This window comes from Physeter macrocephalus, chromosome 5, assembly GCF_002837175.3.
Source record: "Physeter macrocephalus isolate SW-GA chromosome 5, ASM283717v5, whole genome shotgun sequence".
Lineage (NCBI taxonomy): Eukaryota > Metazoa > Chordata > Mammalia > Artiodactyla > Physeteridae > Physeter > Physeter macrocephalus.
In genome coordinates, this window is record NC_041218.1 from 20,608,363 (window position 1) to 20,629,845 (window position 21,483).

Consider the following 21,483-nt stretch of genomic DNA (forward strand, 5'->3'; position numbering starts at 1 on the left):
TAGGATGCTTTGTATTTCTTCAGTGTCTGTTGTAACTTCTCCTTTTTCATTTCTAGTTTTATTGATTTGAGTCCTCTCCCTCTTTTTTCTTGATGATTCTGGCTAATGGTTTATCAATTTTGTTTATCTTCTCAAAGAACCAGGTTTTAGTTTTATTGATCTTTGCTATTGTTTTCTTTGTTTCTATTTCGTTTATTTCTGCTCTGGTCTTTATTATTACTTTCCTTCTGCTAACTTTGGGTTTTGTTTGTTCTTCTTTCTGTAGTTCATTTAAGTGCAAGATTAGATTGTTTATTTGAGATTTTTCTTGTTTCTTGAGGTAGGCTTGTATAGCTATAAACTTCCCTCTTAGAACTGCTTTTGCTGCATCCCATAGGTGTTGGATCGTCGTGTTTTCATTTTCATTTGTCTCTAGGTATGTTTTGATTTCCTCTTTGATTTCTTCTGTGATCTCTTGGTTATTTAGTAACGTATTGTTTAGCCTCCATGTGTTTGCGTTTTTTACGTTTTTTCCCCTGTGATTCATTTCTAATCTTATAGTGTTGTGGTCAGAAAAGATGCTTGATATGATTTCACTTTTCTTAAATTACTGAGGCTTGATTTGTGACCCAAGATGTGATCTATCCTGGAGAATGTTCCGTGCGCGCTTGAGAAGAAAGTGTAATCTGCTGTTTTTGGATGGAATGTCCTATAAATATCAATTAAATCTGTCCGGTCTATTGTGTCATTTAAAGCTTCTGTATTTTCTTTTTATTTGTTTATTTTCATTTTGGATGATCTGTCCATTGGTGTAAGTGAGGTGTTAAAGTCCCCGTCTAGTATTGTGTTACTGTCGATTTCTTGTTTTATAGCTGTTAGCAGTTGCCTTATGTATTGAGGTGCTCCTGTGTTGGGTGCATATATATTTATAATTGTTATATCTTCTTCTTGGAATGATCCCTTGATCATTATGTAGTGTCCTTCCTTGTCTCTTGTAACATTCTTTATTTTAAAATCTATTTTATGTGATACGAGTATTGCTACTCCAGCTTTCTTTTGATTTGCATTTGCATGGAATATCTTTTTCCATCCCCTTACTTTCAGTCTGCATGTATCCCTAGGTCTGAAGTAGGTCTCCTGTAGACAGCATATACTTAGTGATTTTTTTAAAAGAAAATTCTGTATCTCTTAAAATTGTTGTGGTAGAGAAAAGTGAGGCTTTCTGATTCTGTGTAATTCTGTAAAAAGACCGGAAGGTTGTGGAAGCATGAACTCCTTTTGGCCTCCTGATGGCGTACAGTAAATGACTGTTTCAGGGCGTCTGGACCTGGAATTATATCCACGCTGCATTTGCAGCATTAAATCATGTCCCCAGATGCTTAGCTTTCATGTTGGGGGAAGCATACTACCTGCATCCAGCTGATTACAGATTATAACGTAGTTCCTGGGCAAGTGTTACAACGAAAAGTGTAAATAAGTCAGTTCTGAATCTCTCTACTTAACAGTGGGAATGCTCTTATTGACATGGTCAATAGGAAGGCTTTTATTGCTGTTTGTACACATTAGACCTTTGTTTGAAATAACTAGCCAGATAGAGTAACGCTTGTGTTTGGCTGGGTATAGGAGGGATGGAGACTGACAGTTGGTGGTGGTAATTATACATCAGCTTAGAGAGTGGAGATGCACACCTTGGGTCAGTCTGCCCATATCCAAGGTCAGGCTTGTTCCTTCTCCCATTGACTCTTCTCACATAAGCAGAGTCACCACCATCTGAATGGACAGTCACAGGAGTGTCAGTCTCCTCTGAGAAATAGGGTCAGGCCACCAGCATTGTACCTCAGTATGCTGTGTTGTGTAGCATTTTATAAAGAGCTAGTTTACAAATGTTTCTTGTGACCATTTTGATTTGTTCTTTTCTCATATGATAACAGGTGTGATCATATTAGTTATAATAGAACAGAAATAAGATTCCGAACCTGAGAAAATATTGCAAGAATAATGTGTGCATGTTTTCTTTTGATCTAATTTAGAGCTTGAAAAGATGCTTTTCGAATCTAGCAATCATGTGTGTCTGTGTGCGTGCATTTTAAAATACACTTTTAAAGGGAGACTTTGAAAATGGAAAATGGCAGTATACCACGCATTCAAAAACTTGGGCCACAGCCAGCCCATAGAAATTTGGGAATGATGCCTGTTCTTGTTGATTCCCGTTTCCTTCCTATACTGTCTAAAAACTTTGGTCTTGGATATCAGAATACCAGATGGGTAAATCCCCCCACCCCCCAAGTTAGAACTTTAAGGGAGATCGGAAAGAAATATTAGAATACTTGCATGTAGAAATCTACCACACTGTTTTGTGCATGATTTTGTGCTGTCGCTTCAGCTGTCTGTGGCAGGTATGATAAATTGGCTCAATAAACACCAATTGCAAATGCCGTCCTTCTCTTCCTTTACTCTAGAAGTGAGAAAACAGAATTACTCAATTTCCCAGACTCTTTTGCAGCCAGGCTTGTGCATGATATATAATTCTGGCTAAAGAGATGTGAGTGGAAATCTCTGGAGAGGCTTTCTTTTCCCTTTTTACCTTCTTCAGAACATGAGCATGATAACTGAAGGTGTGACAGCTATCTTGAGACCATGGGGACAAAAGCCAACTGCTAAGGGTGGCTGAGAAAGGAATACAGAAAAGGGCCTAGTTATTTCATGATGTCCTTATTAGCTCCTGTATCAGCCCTGGTTTCTAATGTCTGGATTTCTTATTACATGAGAAAAACAACTCCCTTACTCACTTATGCTACTGTTTGTAGCTTAAACTATTACTGTACTGTTGCTGCAATTGAACACAATCCTCAGCAATATCCATTTCCTATTTATGTAGCAAAGCAGAGTGAAGTGTTTGCCATTTGGTAGGAAACACATAATAAATGTAGTAGTGCACCTTTTCCATGTTATATTATTTAATTTACTTTAACCTTGTCTCTATCCCATCCTGTTTTAAATAAGAGCAAAAGTTGGAATGCAGTTTAAGATGAATAGGTCACTCTAACATTATTTCAGTAAGTTTTGTGTGTCACGTGAACTGAGTGCTCTAAGTATAATGATAAATGGGACAAGATACCTGCTTTGGGGGAACTTACGGGCTAGCTGAAGAGACAACAGGTGAACAAGCATTGCTGGTACAGTGTGGCAAGTGCTTTGATACAAGTCTGTGGTGCTGTGAGAGTACAGAGAAAGGGCACGAATCAGTTCAATTTTACTGTATAGGAAACCACCCCCAACTTAGTGACTTCAAACAGTCACCATTTATTTACCTCATGATTCTGCAGGTGTGTCACCAATTTGGGCTGCTATCAGCTGGGCAGTTCTTCTGGGCTTGGCTGGGCTCACTCTTGCTGAGTTGGCTGAGGTTTGGCTGGTCTAGGATGGCCTCAGCGGGGAAGACTTGTAGTCTCTCCTTCTCCAGCAGGCTAGCTTGGGCTTATTGATGTGGCACCTGGGCAGGATTCCAGGAGAGACTCCTGGGTTTAGAACTGGCACTTCATCACGTCTGTCACAGTCTGTTGGCCAGAGCAGGTCACAAGCACAGCCTGAATTGAAGGGGTGGGGAAATAGACTTCACCCTTTCATGATGGGGGAAGCTATAAAGTGTCACCAAAGGACATGAATATAGAAAAGAGTAAAGAATTGTGACCAGGGACTTCCGGGTGGCACGATGGTTCAGAATCCACCTGCCAGTGCAGGGGACACGGGTTCGAGCCCTGGTCCGGGAAGATCCCACATGCCGTGGAGCAACTAAGCCCATGCACCACAACTACTGAGCCTGCACACCTAGAGCCCGCACTTTGCAACAAGGGAAGCCACCACAATGAGAAGCCCGTACACCACAACGAAGAGTAGCCCCCGCTCGCCACAGCTAGAGAAGGCCCACGCGCAGCAGTGAAGACCCAACGCGCCAAAAATAAATAAATTAAATAAATAAATTAAAAAAAAAAAAGAGTTGTGACCATTCTTGCAGTCTGCCCCAGGGCTCTGAGGAAACGGGGGAGGCGAGCAATAATTTTCTTAAAGGACTTTATCTCAAATTTTGAAGATTCAAGGTAGCAATTTCCTTTTTATTAGCACTTAATAAAAAGTGATGCCATCAGTCATCATCAGTTCTGGAATCATTTTCCAATATCACCAGTTTCTACTCTTATCTTTTGAACATTAGTTTTAAAAATAACCCATAAGAAAATGTTGCTCTGAGGTGCGAAAAGTTGCACGTCAAGAAGTGCAGGATTGAAACAGTGTTTGGACTTTTCTTTAAATCAGCATTGCACATGGACCATTTAAGGGGATTTTGTTCCCTCCAGATGATCCATGGTAAAAAGGTTCCACGAGGAAATCAGTTTGGGAGTCATCATGAACAGTATTTCTCATATTGGAGGTTTACAGTGCATAGTAAAAAGGCCCTGGGAAGTCCTCACATTAAAGTACTTTGCTATTGAATTTAGTTAATTGGATTTCATTGGGATAAGGTCAAAAGTTATTGGTTTGATTTTTATATGGGCTAGTTAGTGTCACCATATGTGTGAATGTACACACACACACACACTCTTTGCTTTTTTTCTTTTACGTAGCCAGTAACATTCCCAACACTGCCCAGCTACTGTCTTTACAGTTCCCATTTATCTTAAGGAACAGAAAAACAGAACAGATGAGCAATGTAATAAAAATTCAGTAATGTTTGATTTAATGGAAGAAAAGATTTTTGTTTTTAAAAGATTTAAATTTTTGTTAAAATGGGTTTTGAAAAAATTTACCAAACACTGTGTACTTTTTTTTTTTTTACTATTTGAATGATGTTCAAATAAATTTTAATAATGGGTAGCATTCCTATAGTGCTCACCGTATGTTGTCCCAGGTACTATTCAAAGAGCTTTTTTTTTAAAAAAATAATTAATTTTTGGCTGCGTTGGGTCTTCGTTGCTGCATGTGGGCTTTCTCTAGTTGTGGTGAGCAGGGGCTACTCTTCCTTGCAGTGTGCGGGCTTCTCATTGCGGTGGCTTCTCTTGTTGCAGAGCATGGGCTCTAGGCGCGTGGGCTTCAGTAGTTGTGGCACGTGGCTCAGTAGTTGTGGCTCTCAGGCTCTAGAGCACAGGCTCAGTAGTTTTGGCACACGGGCTCAGTTGCTCCGTGGCATGTGGAATCTTCTCGGACCAGGGCTCGAACCCGTGTCCCCTGCATCGGCAGGTGGATTCTTAACCACTGCGCCACCAGGGAAGCCCCAAAGAGCTTTATATAAGTTATTGTGTTTAATCCCCCAAAGAGTCCTGTTGGTCCTTATTGTGGTTTTTTTAAATTGCTCTGAGTAAAGTTTTAATGCATATCAGGTCATCATAATAACAACATGTTTTTTTTAAATTGAAGTATAGTTAATTTACAATGTTGTGTTAGTTTCAGGTGTACCACAAGGTGATTCAGGTATACATATATATATTTATGTTCTTTTTCAGATCCTTTTCTATTAGGTTATTACAAAATATTGAGTAGAGTTCCCTGTGCTATACAGTAGGTCTTTGTTGATTACCTCTTTTATATATAGTAGTGTGTGTGTGTTAATCCAAAACTCCTAATTTATCTCTCCCCCCCCGCCCGCACTATCCCCTTTGGTAACCATAAGTTTGTTTTTTGTGTCTTTGAGTCTATTTCTGCTTTGGAAATAAGTTCATTTGTATCATTTTTTCAGATTCCATATGTGAGTGATATCATGTGATATTTGTCTTTCTCTGTCTGACTTACTTTACTTAATGTGATAATCTCTAGGTTCATCCATGTTGCTGCAAATGGCATTATTTCACTCCTTTTTATGGCTGAGTAATATTCCATTGTAGATGTGTACTGCATCTTCTTTATGCATTCATCTGTTGATGGACATTTAGGTTGATTCTATGTCTTGGCTGTTGTAGATAGTGCTGCTGTGAACATAGGCGTGAATGTATCTTCTGGAGTTAGCATTTTCTCCAGATATATGCCCAGGAATGGGATGCAAGATCATATGGTAACTGTATTTTTAGTTTTTTAAGGAACCTCTGTACTCTTCTCCATAGTGGCTGTACAAATTTACGTTCCCACCAACAGTGTAGGAGGTTTCCTTTTTCTTCACACTCTCTCCAGCACTTATTATTTGTAGACTTTTTTGGGGGGATTTATATATTTATTTTTTGCTAGATTTTGCTCTTTTTTTTAAAGGTTTTGAGGAGGAATGTCAAGGCCGCTTACAGAAGCTCATTCTCTCACTGCCTGAACTGTTTCTTCTTTTTTTTTTCTTTTTCTTTTATATTGGAGTAGAGTTGAATGACAATAATGTGTTAGTTTCTGGTGTACGGTGAAGTGATTCAGTTATGCATATACTTGTATCTATTCTTTTTCAAAGTCTTTGCCCATTTAGGTTGTTGCAGAGTATTCGAAGAGCTTTATACGAATTATCATATTTAATCCCCCAAAGAGTCTTGTTGGTCTTTAGTGTTACCCTCCCCTTTTCACAGATGGTAGACAGCTCTTGTGAACGTTCCATTCTACAAGGGGGGAGCTGTGACTTGTCAGTCTGGCTCCAAAGTGCATGCTCTTTACCACCTCGCTGTTCTGCTAAGAATCACTCACCTAAGTGCAGTGTCGTGGACAGCATATTCATGTGTTTTAAATGAAATGTTTTAAAAGTTATGTTCAGTGGAGCGTTCAGTCACCCTAACTCAGTTTGTTGCCTGTGTATTTAGTAACTGGTTCCTGGTGCCTTAGATTGGAAGATATTTTGATATAGAAAATGAAAATGCCTGTTGTTTCCAGTGATGCATTGTCCTCTAATATAGGTGACAGAAACATCTCCCAGATCTAGAATGATGTTATTTTGCAGATAGTTCACCTCCTACAACTCCTTTCACTTATCTTTGACAAAAAAATAGATAAGCCTTTAATCAAATTTTTGATAGTGCTAAAATAACTGAAAGATACTGTCACTCTACTTTGAATTTATAAGATCTACCTTCTCAAAGAGAATCTTGGTGGAAAACATGTCTTATGCTTGTATCAAATAAGAATTCATGTTTTAAAGGAAGAAACTAATGAATTAGAATTTTAATATTTGATTTAAATCACATTTACCTGCCACAAATTCATATTACCGCTGGACAAATCATGTCAAGTATTTTTCCTGCCATTAATGGAGCAGGAAACTATGCAGAATGAATATGAATGAAGAATTTTTGAATTTTAGCTTGTAAAGGACCTCACTGGCATAGAAATAATGTGGCCGTGTCCAAAGCAGTGATCATTCATTGAAAGGCCCCCCTGTCAGATCACGGGCACCTTCCTCTACCTCTTCTTTTTGAGTCTCTTTATTTAAGGTCATCTCACCAGGTGGTTTCTCTCATACTGCTTGTCTACAATGCAACAGTGTTTGGAGGGTGTGTGTGTGTGTGTGTGTGTGTGTGTGTGTGTGTCTGTGTGTGTCTGTGTGTGTGTGTCTGTGTATATATCTCCATCTTCTTTGAAAATAGCAGTGTGGATGTTACTTATTAGAAACACTGACCACACAGGTCTTAAAATTTGACTATTATAGAAAATGATCAGACAAAAATACAATTAATGTAAGTATGTACTACTACAAACTGTAGGGTTGGTTAACCACATAAGCACAAATTTAGTTATAAGGATGACATTAAAGTAACAGTAATTTACACTTAGTAAACGAAAATAGCAGCATGTACAACCTATGGCCATCTCAAGACAACACAGATAACGAAAGCGGCGCTTCTGAAAATTACGGTACTTCTGCTGCCTGTGAGTACTGGTTCAGAGGAAGAACGTTGCAGCAGTGGAAGGCAAGAGTCAGAGCTCTTGGGCAGTTTTGGGTCCATCAGTGACTTGTGGACAATACCAGCAGACTCCCTAATTTGGAGCATCTTTGTAAAAATTATAGCTGTATTCAGTTGTGGAAAATAGTTTTGCCATAATTCTTCAAAAACACTGATTTTTCACTTTGAATGGTATGCTAAAGAGTAATTTTTATTATCCTTTCATTGTTCTAGAAACCCAGTAGTGTCCAAACTTAGTGTGTGTTCAGAGTCATTGAGATGCTTCTAAGCTTGCAGCTTCTGGGCCCCATCCTCAGAGGTTCAGGGTATGGCCCAGGAGTCTAGAGTTTCACAAACTCTGCAGATGGTTCTGAAGTGGGTGGTCCCCATTCCTTTTCCCAAGGGCTCACAAAATAGAAGGGCAGGAGTTGGGGCAACTTCCTGAAAACCTGGATCTGGAGCTCAGGCAACCCCTGAAGGGGCATCTGAAACCACTCACCCCTTCCCCCTTTTTCCCAATCCTTGCAATAGCCGTCTGCCTCTTCCTCCCGACAGTGGGCAGTTCCCTCTTTACGGTGATACAGATTGACCTGTGTAGCAGGAGGGAGGTTCCCACAGTGCAAATCTAGGCCCTCTCAGTTATTGCCAGTGAATAGGGGAGGCGCGCACGCTTTGCCTGACTCAGGTCTGCCCCTCTATAGCTCCATGTTTACCTCATGTTCCATATTTCTTAATCAGGCTGTAGGGAATTTATACTTTTCTAAGAATAGCTACCCACTCTTTGAAGATTTTTGTGTTTGAAGGCTTTTTCTCTGAGGCTACTGTTTTCATTATTGAGCAAGAGAGTCAATGAAGATTGTCATTATATCAGTAAGGTCTAAATATGCAATAATGTCGTTTAAAAATTAATGCATCATTAGAACACCACAGAAATCCTTGCTGCAAACAATGGATGCAAAAAAACTGATGGCAAAAGTTTAAGGTGAAACAGTGTATTTGCATAATCTCAAAGAATCTCCTGTAAGATATTGATTACAACAGGAAAAATAGTAACTTTGCTATGGAGAAACCCTTAGGCACCACTTTAATCGAGTGGTCAAGATCAACAGCACCAGTAAAACGATCTATTGATGTGATGTAATGTAGCCCGGGATGCAGTGCGTGGAGAAGGGCACATCACTTCTGCGGTATCCTTCCCTATAACGCACGGTAGTGTCAGTCTAATCATGAGAAAACATCTAACAGGCCCAAATTGTGCGTCATTCTACGAAACATCTGACCAGTGTTCTTTGGGAGTGTTGAGGTCATAAAGGAGAAGGTGGGACTGAGGGGCTGTCACAGATGAGAGGGCACAAGGAAACCGTGACAACTGAATGCCACACAGGGCCCGGGACTAGATCCTGGAATAGAAAAAGAAGGAAATTTGGAAAAATGCAAATAAAGTCTGTGATTTAGTTGCTGCTAGTCTCTAGTATTGTGACATTGTTAGCTTATTAGTTTTGATAATTGTACTATGATCATCTAAGGTGTTGACATGAAGGGAAGCTGAGTGAAGTATATACGGGAACCTTCTTCTATTTTTGCCCCCTTTCTGTAAGTCTAAAATGATTACATAAGACAAAGTTGAGAAAAAGGTACTTTTGTTTAGTAATGTGTAAACACTGCAGTAGCTTAGCATTCAAGAATCTATCTCCACTCAGCTAACCTCCTCTTCAGCGTGGATTCCCCACACGTACTTTTATGTTCTAGTTCTACTGAAGCATTCGTTGTTGTTGATTAGCACCTTTGGGGAGTGAGGGGGAGTAACACAATTTTTGTATGTATTACAAAGTATTTATGACCAATGTAACACCTGGATGGGTACCACACCTCATTTTTGAAAACATGACAGTGCAGTGAAGTCCCCCTGTTCCCTTCCTTTATGGCACTCTGACCCTCTCATCCTCTTTTACCACCCACACATAACTGCCACCACTTAGAGATAATCCATAGAACTTGCTCTTTACTGATCCTGTTTCATTTTTTGCCCTTTTTCATCCAAAGTAACATAAATTGCATTGTACTGTATCATATCTACAACTTGCTTTTTTTACCCCACATGTATGTCTGATTCATTCTTTTTCATCACTGTATAGATAGATATCCATTTTATGAATACCCAATATATATTTATCCTTTCTCCTGCTGGCAGACATGTTGGGAATGTTTTTGGTTTGGGGTTTTGTTTTTTGCATAGTTGTTCATTTTTAAAAGTAATTTCTCAGGTCAAAAGAGATCTCTACTTTTTCTGAACTCCATTAACACTATGTACCACTTTTAGCTTAACATTTGTGACCTTTTATTATAATTATTTTTCTTTTCTCCTGTAGCAGATGGAAAGCTTTTTGAGGATCTAGTTCTCCAAGATGGACTTATTGGGATAATAAGGATTTAATTTTGTTGAATGAATAAGTAAATACTTAATGAATTAAACACCGTCTACATGTAGATGTTGGGCATATTTGTGTTTATTTTCTTAGTTACGTGGTGTTGCCTCTTGGGGACGTTGCTTTGTTACATTTATGCGGTGTCAGAAACTGGTCACTGAGCTAGAAATATGGAGCATAAATAAGCCTAAAACTTCAAGAAATTATATTCTAGGTTTGCAGGCATCACAGGTACAGGGTTTTTTGGTGTGTTTAACATTGAAGGAAAAAGTTTGACAAAGTTAGCAATTTAATCTGCATTTGGCATTACAGAGCAGAAGGGAGCTCTCTAATTTATATTACGGCAGAGCTCTTGCTTTTGCGTTATCATTCTGTATTGATAATTTTGAATTTGTACCCAGAATAGAATTGCCCAAATTAGTTCTTTTCCTCCAGAATTCTTTTATTTGGATGTTAATCTTACCCTGCAAAAACACTGAGCAGGTTTCTTAGCTCTCTTGCCTATCTTATTTGATTTCTACAACAGCTTTGGCAGAGATAAGCAGGGCTAGTATCATCCATATTTTACAGATTAGGAACACTGGAACGGAAGCTGAGGGAGGTTGTTTGCTCAGGGTCACTGAACAGAACCAGAGACCAGATCTTTCAGTCTGGTCCTGGCTCTGTCCAGACCTTACAGTTTCAGTGCTTAAAATGAGCAAAAATACTTTGTTTTGCTGGCATTTTAATAGATGATTCAGTAACATAATGCCTGTTTGACAGTTCATCATAGTAATGTGGGGAGTTTCTCATCATTGTTAGTGGTCCATTATAACTGCCTTTTTGCTGCCCTTTTTGGTAGAAGCGTTCAAAGAAAAGCTGAAACCAAACATTGCAAAAGAGCGTGTCGTGACTGGTGTGTATTTTAAAGGAAAGAAAAACCTCTTAAGTGGAACTGATAGGAAGGAGTGACACAACCTAAAGTTAAAATATCGGAGGAGACAAATGGCTTTTTGATAGCCCGAGACCTACCAATGAATTAAAACTTCTCGGCCTATGGACTGGTGCAGTTGATCACTCACATTGCAATCTTAAAAAATGCAGAAGCAGTACACGTAAATATTGTCTTCATGTCAGAAATACACCTTCGTGCTTGAAAATGATAAAAAATTACAATCGATCCTTACAACTGTTCTGTTCATCTTTATTGATCAGATGCAAGAAAGATAAATCGCAGCCCAAATAAGATTATAGTAAATGTTAGCATCGTAGGGGACTCTAGGTTGATAGAGAGCCATTCATCATCTCAAATGGTGACCCGTCCATTGCCAGCCGTCCTGAGTCTGCTGTCTAATCACATACCTATTGATTTTATCTGCATCCAACAAACCTGGATGTGACTGTCATTGGGCAACCTGGATTGTTAAATGCAAAGGGGTCGCTGGTGTGAAGAGGATTTCATTTTCATTTTCTTACCAACCAGCAATGATTTATTAAAAAATAAGCTACCCCAAGTCATGCATGTGAAACCTGAGTGATTAGGTAATGAAGGGGCACAGTAGACCGCATTTTGGGGTCCACTGCATTTTGTTCCTTTGCACTGTGATGCATTTTGCAGGGTATTTCATGGAGTCTGAAGGCTCATAGGGTCATTTAGGCCACCCTCTGCAGAAAGACAGGTTTCACAGTAGCTAGCCAGAATGGATCATTTTTAATTTTGCTGCCCCAGAAAAGGCATTACTTTTCTCTTACAACTTGATTTATGTTGCTTATGTGTTCATTCATGTAATATTGAAACATTTTTTAAATAAAAATTACCTAAATCTGCACCCCTGTTCTTACTGATTAATTTGTTATAAATGTTGATACTCTTGTGGTCATATGGAGATGATAGAACAAACTCTACTCCGTAAAGAATCCATCTTGAGGATAAATGTACTGTGTAAAAAGAAATGATCCTTTAATATCCTAGGTGGAACACTGGAATAATAGGTAAGTATGGTGTGAGAATATCGTATTCAATCAAAGTGTCTTTTGATCTTGCAGTGGTGGATTCCAAATAAGGGAGATGAAAATAATCTTTCAAAAATGTGTTAGGAATTTTCTCAGAAGGATCAAATAATGATGAATTACAACTGTGAACATTTACTCTTTAATTACAGCCTGTATACCAACAACTATACTGTTATTAAATGGGTAGCTTTACATGTATTTTTGTAAGTATTCATGCTACCATGCAAGAAATCTTTCTCCTACTGCTTGAGTGGCCGACACAAGATTTTATGTATTTTTTGAAATCGTAGGTCTTGCACACATTTTGTCCTCTTGGACAGTGAAAACTCTGCTGTCGATCTTTATCCACAGAGCTCAGAGTTCTACAGAGTCACCACTGAGCAATACCAGAAAGCTGCTGAGGAGGTGGAAGCAAAGTTCAAGTAAGTTTTTAATAGTATTATCATTATTTACCCTTCTTGACACGATGAAAATACACCTTTATTGTTCTTTGATATGTTAGCTCTCTGGGATACTCGGAAATGCGTTTGGATCCATGTTGCTCCAGCGGAATTCAAATGCAAGGAATGGGCATTTGATGACAGTGTGTTGCAACTCAATTTTATGAACTCAGGGGAAATTGAAAGCAGTGGTGATAGAATTTTCATTTGGAATATTATATAAGATAGGATACCGTTGATTATGAAGGTGATGTTGAATTGCCATCTCTATTAATAGAAACACAGAAATCATTCACTTGTGTATCGTAAAATGATGGGCATGTCCAAATTTGGGCATCTGCCTTTCTCCCGTTTAAGCTGTTTTCATTTCTTCACTGTACCTTGAAAGCATTTAAATCACAGGCTGTACCTTGCCCTTGATTATGAGGGGGATGTTAAATTGCTACCTGTGTTAATCCTTGGAATGTTTAAATGAATGTTCTGTAATTGATGGATCAGAGTGTCTGCGACCCATAGCCCTGTACTTTCCCTTTGCTTCCAGCTCGCACATTAGGCAAGAAAACATCGTTCAGAATTTTCCTGAGTGTATAAATAGTTCTGTTGTGTAACCCCTGTCAGTCACACTTGTGCAAATTAGTGAAGCACAGAAAGGTGCTGTGACAGGTTTAGTTGAAAGAGTGCATTGGGCTCTGACCTCCTTCCTTGGCATGTTTATAAACATTTGATAAAATGATTAAACCCTAAGGTAGAATGTTGTTACTTTCTGCTATAGTGCAGTTTGTGTGGTAATGGATATTGGTGTTATTTTAACGTTGATTGAAAAAAAGATTTTTTAAAAAGGTGGTTTGAGGTATCTTTAAATAGACAAAAACCTCTAGTCTTCCTTAGTGAATTATCTCTTTAGGGGCAGTTGGGAAAGGCCTTCTAAAAATGAGCCATAAGTCTCACTCTTAAAGGTTAATGTGCTATCTTCAGAATTTAGATATGGTATTGGATAGACTTGGTTTTAAAAGGCACTCTACATATGTATTCTCAAAGTTAGGTTTTTATCCTTCCCATTAATGTTAAAGCAATGTTTTTTAAACCTTTGGTCTCTGTACTGTGAGAACCTTTGACTTGGCACCCTGGGTCTTTCTTCCTTGTAAGATGATAGCTATACAAATAAGTAAAATTTAAGTTAAAGGAGATCAATTCTGACTAGAATGATCTGTGAAGTCATCATAAAAAAGATGATATTTTAGTTGAGGCTTGAAGAAGAGTACTGAATAGTCAGGAAGGAAAGGTATTCAAAACGAAAACATCTTCAGTAGTTGGGTGACAAACTAGTTTTAAGAGCAGTAGTTTGACTCACAGAGACTAGTGCGAGATACAGCTGGAAAGGTTGGTAGGGTCATTCATTAGCTGCTGGGCTAAGAAGCTGGTCTTCATTTAGCCAGAAGGCATTGGAAGGTGTTTGACCAGGTGAGTACCCCAATTTCTGTTGTCCTTTAGGAATTAGTCTGATAGTTGATGTGAGGTTTGATTGGAGGCGTGCGGGGGGGGAAAAAAAGCCAGAGATACCAGATGAGATATCTCTATAAGTGAAAGAGAAAAGGAGGAGATGGATGCAAAAGTCACCGAGAGATTAGACATGAATTAGTGATTAATTGGCGTACTAGTTTGCTAGGGCTGCCACAGACTGACTGGCTTAAACAACGGAAGTTTGTTTTCTCACAGTTCTGGAGGCCGGAAGTTCAGGGTCAAGGTGTGAGCAGGGTTGGTTTCTCCGGGGGCCTTTCTCCTTTGCTTGCAGATGGCTGTCTTTGCATGGTCTTCCCTCTCTGCATCTGTGTCCTAACCTCCTTCTCTTATAAATCACATTGGATTAGGGCCCATCCTGATGACTTCATTTTAACTTACTTACCTCTTTAAAAATCCTCTGTCCAAATTTGCTTTCAGAAGTACTAGGCATTAGAACTTCAACATACGAATTTTGGGGGAGACACCGTTCAGCCCGTAACACTTGGATAGAAGGGGTAAAGGAGAAACAGAAATACGAGCTTAGTTTATTGGAAAATTGGTGGAAGCTGAATTTCATAGCGCGAGAAGTCTGATTTTAGATGAAAAGAATATCTCTTCTGAAGCCATGCCCGGCTGCCGTGTCATTCAGCCTGGGCTAGCCTCCTGCAGAATGGGAGGCTGCATGCAGCACGGACGTAAACGTCATGATGACTTACCCTCTCCAAGACAGCCTGGACCTGTAGTTTGGACTTGGTTTTAAGCAGAGCCTCAGCAGCATCATTCTCTTTTATCTTTAGAAGGTATTATTCTTTATTAGATCCTTCTCCAGTCCGGTGTAGCGAACAGTTTGGCCTTTCCCAGAGTGAGCTCTGGCCCTTGCACCTAGCTCCCGGGACAAACCTCTAAACCCTTGGAACTTCCCAAGTGAAAGCAATGTCTTATTATTCATGATGGGCCCCTTTTGACGTGTAGTATCGGCCCGGTGCCAAAGACTGAATTCAGCCGCAGGGGCAGTCAGTCAGGCAAGAATGTGTGATGAGGCTCCGGTGAAACTCGGGACACTGAGGTTTGGGCGAGCGTCTCTACTTGATACTACTCTGCATTGTTAAACACTGATAGCAGGAGGGAAATGCTTCCTGAGGAGAGTGGGAACATTGCATTTGGAACCCTCTCAGACTTTGGTTTCTTTTCCTTTGGCTGATTCTCTGTATCATTTCCCATAGTAAGCCGTCACTCTGCGTTTAATAGCTTTAGTGAGTTCTGTGAGCCCTTTTATCAAATTATCAAAGCTTAGGGTGGTTTGGGAGCCCCTTGAACTTGCAGATGATGCTAGAAGTGAGGACAGTCTTGGGGACTCTGCCCTCGGACTTGGCAGTTTGGCTATAACTCCAGGGCAGACAGAAACCCAGGAATTTCAAAGCTACTTTTTTCAGAAAGTGACTTTCATTGTGTCATTTTTTTCAGCGACTACCCGCTAGCCTGAGCTTCCTAGAATATCGTATTTTGGTTTGCATTGAGCTCATTAGTGTCACACCAAGGAAGTGATAGTGCTTTGGATGTAAGAGATGTTTACCACCTTTGAAGACACAGAGATTCCTCAACGGAATTTTGTTTCTCCTTAGAAACTTGAGCACCTCATGTAATCGTGACATCTTCAGTCTTTTGCAAAAGGCAGAGTACTTACTTACTGTATTCATTCCGTTGCCTGACCGAGCTGAACTCAGCAGTTCCTCTTGGACAGCAGACTCTGAAGGTCTTGGAGGAGGATTTAGTTAATTTTATCTGATGGAAGGATTCATTTGGATACATCTTGGTTACAGGAGATGGAAGCTTTTTAAATTGCAATTGCAAGGGCACTATTATACACCTGATGGGGCGGGGGTCACATAAAATCACTGTAAAGAGAAAGAATAAAGAATGCTCTGAGCATTTGAGGCCACATGTGTTGAACAACAGTTACATTGGGGCATCCTGCAGGATAGCTAATGGAATTATTTTAGGGAGGCTTAAATATTAACTCACACTTCAGTCCCTCACTTTATAGTTTGGCGGTAAACCAGTAAAACACTTCAGATTTAATGCAATTTTTTTCCCCTATTTTATCAACACATCGTTCATTCATAGTGCTTCTATGCAACATGCCCTCCCCTGCATTCTGAATATACAGCCATGAAGGAGATTGGTGGGGTTTTATCAGTGTGGAGCTTAGAGCTCGTCAGAGGAGGGCAAGAATAAGACAGAAATTTAATAACCCAAAGCTTTTTAAAAATCCACAGTTGGTTCTACTGTGATGAGATAATTGTATCCCTAATAAATATCAAATTATTAAAACCTACTATTTCTTTTTTCAATGGAAATTAAGTAATTTGGGATCAAGAATGTGTGCTGTTTATTTTCCTGCAAGAACTTTTTCCCCAGAATAGCTTTAAAATTTTGGCTATAAAACCCAAATCACTGGGTAAATCCAGCGATACATGTATTTTTTACATCTAGCTTTTATTCAAAAGATATACCTTTTCTTTTCCCAGCTCAACTGAAACAGTCATTATAAGCACTTCATATCACCTTTGTCACCCTTTGTTATTAACTGTTAAATAGAGCAAGTTATGGTGTTAGTTCTGAGTTAGTTATGTGGCGGCAGTGCCATGTTATAACTCAGCTGCTGAAAATTACGTTCAGTATTAATCCTTATATTCTAACTTGTAGGTAATTAAGCAAAATGTTATATTAAATGTTACATTGATAGTGCTTAGCACAGGTCTAGCACAAAGTAAATGCTCAATACATCTTAGATTTTATTTTTTATTTATTATTATATTATTATTTTATTATCGTGTCCAACTCATGAAACTATGCACCATAGGGGAGATTTCTGTATCTGGTTCCAGACGACATCTAGATGATGTTAAAACTTCCCAAAAGAACATTAGGGAGAGTTCTTACCCTTGGGGAGCTCACAGTCCAGCCAGGAGACAGCATATAAAGCTCTCATGACAGGACAGCCCCCAAAGGGATGTGTGCCAGAGCTGTCACGATGTACAGACAGAATAAGGGGTGTATGCACAGAGTGCCACAGGGGCTCTGTTTTTTAGTCAGCGTCAGAATCCAATTGCCTTCAGTGGATTGGGGTCAGTATACCACACCCACAGACAGGAAATGTTACCATAGTGTGATGTACACGCAAATTGTTTTTAGAATATAAAAACAAACATCAAGCAAATGTAAAGCAGAAGGCAGTGTAAACCTTGTGAAGACAATGTAATATCAAACAAAAGTATTTCCAAGACGATTGATCTTTCACTCCCATGTTTTCCTTTAGATAATGAAGTGGCCAGTTCTACCTTCCGTAAAAATATAAATGGGAAGTGACGTAGATCTCTCAAAAATATTTTGGACTGATTTTATTAGAGGTGTAACTTTTCAGCTTGGCTTCAGTATCTTTGAAAGACGAAGCGCTCGTAAAGGAGTATGGTTCTGTGCAGTTGGATGTGAACTGGTCATGCTCCTTTGTGTGCCAGACGTTAGAAGGGGTTTTTCACTTTTATGCTTGAATGAAGTTGTTGAAACCTGACTTATAAATTTAGGCTCAAGGAAGAAGCCTGGGTTATCCTTGTAATGTGTTAAAAGGTTAGTTACCCTGTGGAAGGAGTTTAGGTGATTGTAGAGTAGCTGTGGAATGCTGTGCAAAACTCTTACAGATACAATGGCTTTTTAAAGTGTCACTATGTAGTCAAAGGTTTGCTTCAGTGTAAAATTCTTTCTCTTTAAAATGTTCTTGGTTTTATTAGGGTTTCACTTCGGCAGTGCTGTTTAGTTTCTCTTTAGGGTGTGCGATTTTAATAGCTGCACTAGGAATGAGTTAGTGAAGCTCAGGATGACACGCCAGTGGTATCAGCAGGTGTTTCTCGTGTTCTCTGTAACTACACATGTGGATTGTGGACAGTTTTAAGCAACAGTGTTTAAAGATCCTGCTTAATTGGCTGTAAAATAATTAAATAAGGTTTTGACTGGCAAATTTATAATTCTGTTAGATGCATAAGCCAGTGCGCTTGAATGTCAATGTGACTTCAATTTGGAAATATTAGATTAATAGAACTAATTGTCCTGCAGGTACAAAGTTTACTCTGATTAATAGTCTTAAAACTCTTATAGAAGTTTAGCCAAGTAAATTTATGTTACTTACCATTCTGCTTAAACTTTTAATTAAAACTTATTTCCAAAGTTTGCAGTGTTTCAGCATTGCTGTGCTTCTTTCTAGATTTTTCCAAGGCTGAGCTCCTATAATTTTTCAGTGACTCCAGCTGCCTCATTGAGTAACTTGCCTTATCAAAAGGATTACAGTTATATACTGTCAGACATGTACTTGTATCTGCAGCTGACAGTTTCCCTGCACATTGTCTCTAACACTTATCGATGTCTGCTTATAACCTACTTTAGTGCTGTGTGAATGGCTCTGATATACCAAATGTACATGATAAATGTTTTATCTCTGATTCTCGTTGATCAGTTTCTAAACGATCAAATGGTTTATCTCAGTAAGACACTAATTCACATTGATCAAATTCTCAATGACCAAGTTGACTTGGTTTCTGCTGAACACAAATTGTATTAAAACAACATTACTTGAACATGCTGGCTTTTCTAATGCAGGAGTTATGTTACCAGCAGTTACAGTATAACTCAAGTTATTGTATTATAAAGATGTCTTCTCCCTAATGAAAAGTTTACATAAGAAGAAAAGAATGCGATATTACAGGAAGAACAGGGCTTCGATCAAGGATTGGGGCTTTTACTAACTAATTAAATTCTGCATTTGTATTGGGCCTTTTTCCCCCTTTTTTTAATTTGAAGGGCTGTGAGCAGGAAATATAGCAGCTGCAGTGGTGACATTTTATTCCCTACGGTCCTTAGAGCCAAGCAACGTCTTGATTATTCAGTAAGAGACTTAGCAATTGAAGAGGCTAAATTCTAGAAAAAGTAAATATACCTGTACGCCTTCTGCGTACACTTGGTTTTAATTGCCTGGTTAGCAGTATAGGGTTGTTTTTTGTTTTTGTTTTTTAAACATCAACTCAGCTATGTCATCTTCCACAGTATTTCATGTACCCACTAGAGTTTGTCCAGTAGCAAATACCCATTTGGCTGAAACAGAGTCCCAGTTATTTAGAACACCCAGTTCCTCAGGCAGGTTATTTATTCCACCTTTGACTTTGTCTCTTCCATCTGTAAAATGTAAATTTTAACTGCCACTCTCTTTAGGGCATTCAAGCTGAGAAGGTTGAAAAAGAAAAAAAAAGTTGTCATTGCTCTTCATCTAAAAAATAGACCTAAGTAGTTTTATTTAGTTGTAAGACACCAGCTGACCTTTTAGTTATGTTGTGTACGGTATGGCAGCCCCTTTTGTACTTCATCAGGGGATATGTGGAGAGCAGCCTGCCACCTCTCAAACTAAGAAGCTGTGTGTGTCATTCTCTTCCCCCACACCCCCCAAAGCAACAAATTAGTTTCCAAGGCAAGTGAGACCTGCTTTGGAACACACCACTATTTGACAGTGTTTCTTACGATGGGCAAGTAGAATTGGTTAGATTTGTAAGGAAACCTTAGGTGATTAGTGCCTTTCCCCCGCTTTAAAATTAGAGCCCTCCTAATCAGATCTGTCTAGTTAGTTAATTTCTTCTTATTTCTTTAAGTTGGAGCTCTAGCCTTAGTCTACATACTTACTCTCTAAGGTAACAGAAGTAAATGCCAAGAAACATTAACACCACTTGTGAGTTAGGTTTCCACCTGTATTATTTCTGCATACACTGGTTATAATTGCCTATTTAGAAGTGTAGGGTTGTTTGTTGTTTATATTATGTTAAGACATGACGCCATAACACTCCTAGAAGAGAACACAGGCAGAACAGCCTACGACATAAATCGTAGCAACACTTGCCTAGGTCAGTCTCCCAAAGCAACAGAAACAAAAGCAAAAACAAACAAATGGAACCCAGTCAAACTCACAAGCCCCTGTACAGCCAAGGAAACCACAAACAAAATGAAAAGACAACCCCAGGACTGGGAGAAAACACTCACAAATGATGCGACCAACAAGGGCTCCATCTCTAAAACACACAAACAGCTCATACAGCCCAACAACAAGAAAACAACCCAATCAAAAAATGGGCAGAAGACCCAAACAGACCCCTCTCCGAAGAAGACAGCCAACAGGCACGTGAAAAGATGCTCAGCATTGCCAACCATCAAGAGAAATGCAAATCAGAGCCACCCACGCCGGCCAGAATGGACTCATCAAAAAGTCCACAGGTAACAAATTCTGGAGAGAGTGCGGAGGAGAAAGGGACACACACACCCCCGCTGCCTCTCTCCCTCCCCCTCTCTCTCTCTCTCTCTCTCTCTCACGGACTGTTGACTCTTGTTGCTCGCAGCATTGCACTCAGTCCAGGTGTCTGCAGAAGCGGGCAGGGCAGGATGGCAAAGTTGATTGGAATCTAGGGCTAAAAGGGCAGGACAGAGATGTAAGCCATAAGACAGTATTATCTGTTTCACAAAATAGAACACAAACTGCTGCTGTTGCATGAACATGTGCAGTTGGTCTCAAGGTCAAGAGGGTCACAGTGGAAACTTCCTTATCACTTCAACACAGTATGTGAAGGCACCTCAAGGGGTGATACAAGCCACTGAGGCCAGATTGGCCACATCCTACCTTAAATCCATGACCTGGAATTCTCTTCCCTGTCTCAGCAGTGGCAGCTGGGGTTTGTCTGGGTTGCTCTGGGCATCTTCTTTCCTTTTTAATATAATCTGTTTATGTGTTTCATGTAAATTATCAAAGTCAGTCTTGTTGCAGCCCTTAGGTTAGTGGCCATAAACTCCTGAATTCATGATTTGTTCTGTGTGGGATAACAAATCGTTCTGTTTTCCCCTACAGGAACATTAGCATTGAACTTTCTTCCTTAATCAATACGATCCATTAAGAATCCAGCGTTACCCTACATGGTTATGTGAAATATTAATTGCACACTATTAGTTAGATAAATGAAGTTTCTGCCAAAATGATAGCTTGTTTCTGTCTTTGTATCATAATATTTAAACAAGAACATTTTGAGTTCTAGGGTGCATGGTATTTTAGAGTTTATTGATCCTTGCTTATTTGAGTAATTATCTACACAGATCATGGTTCCCCAAAGATACTTCTAACTGGGATTACTAAGTTTTTTCCTCTTGCTGATTCCAGCAAGAGTTCATTTACTTTTTAAAGGATCCAGTTGGAAATAATTTTTTAAAATTTTCCTTTGATGTTTTCATAGATGA

General features: G+C 39.3%; 1 protein-coding gene across 4 annotated transcripts in view; it reads left to right on the top strand.

Annotated features, from left to right (window-relative positions):
- The window catches only part of CHCHD3 (coiled-coil-helix-coiled-coil-helix domain containing 3), a 299,018-nt gene that overhangs the window by 228,226 nt on the left and 49,309 nt on the right, over positions 1–21,483 (top strand). For 2 of the 4 annotated variants that reach the window (XM_007128150.3, XM_028489730.2), the window contains exon 6: positions 12,581–12,651. In XM_007128150.3, the coding sequence (XP_007128212.1) occupies positions 12,581–12,651 (71 nt within the window). The other 2 variants (XM_028489732.2, XM_028489731.2) reach the window with 2 other exon arrangements.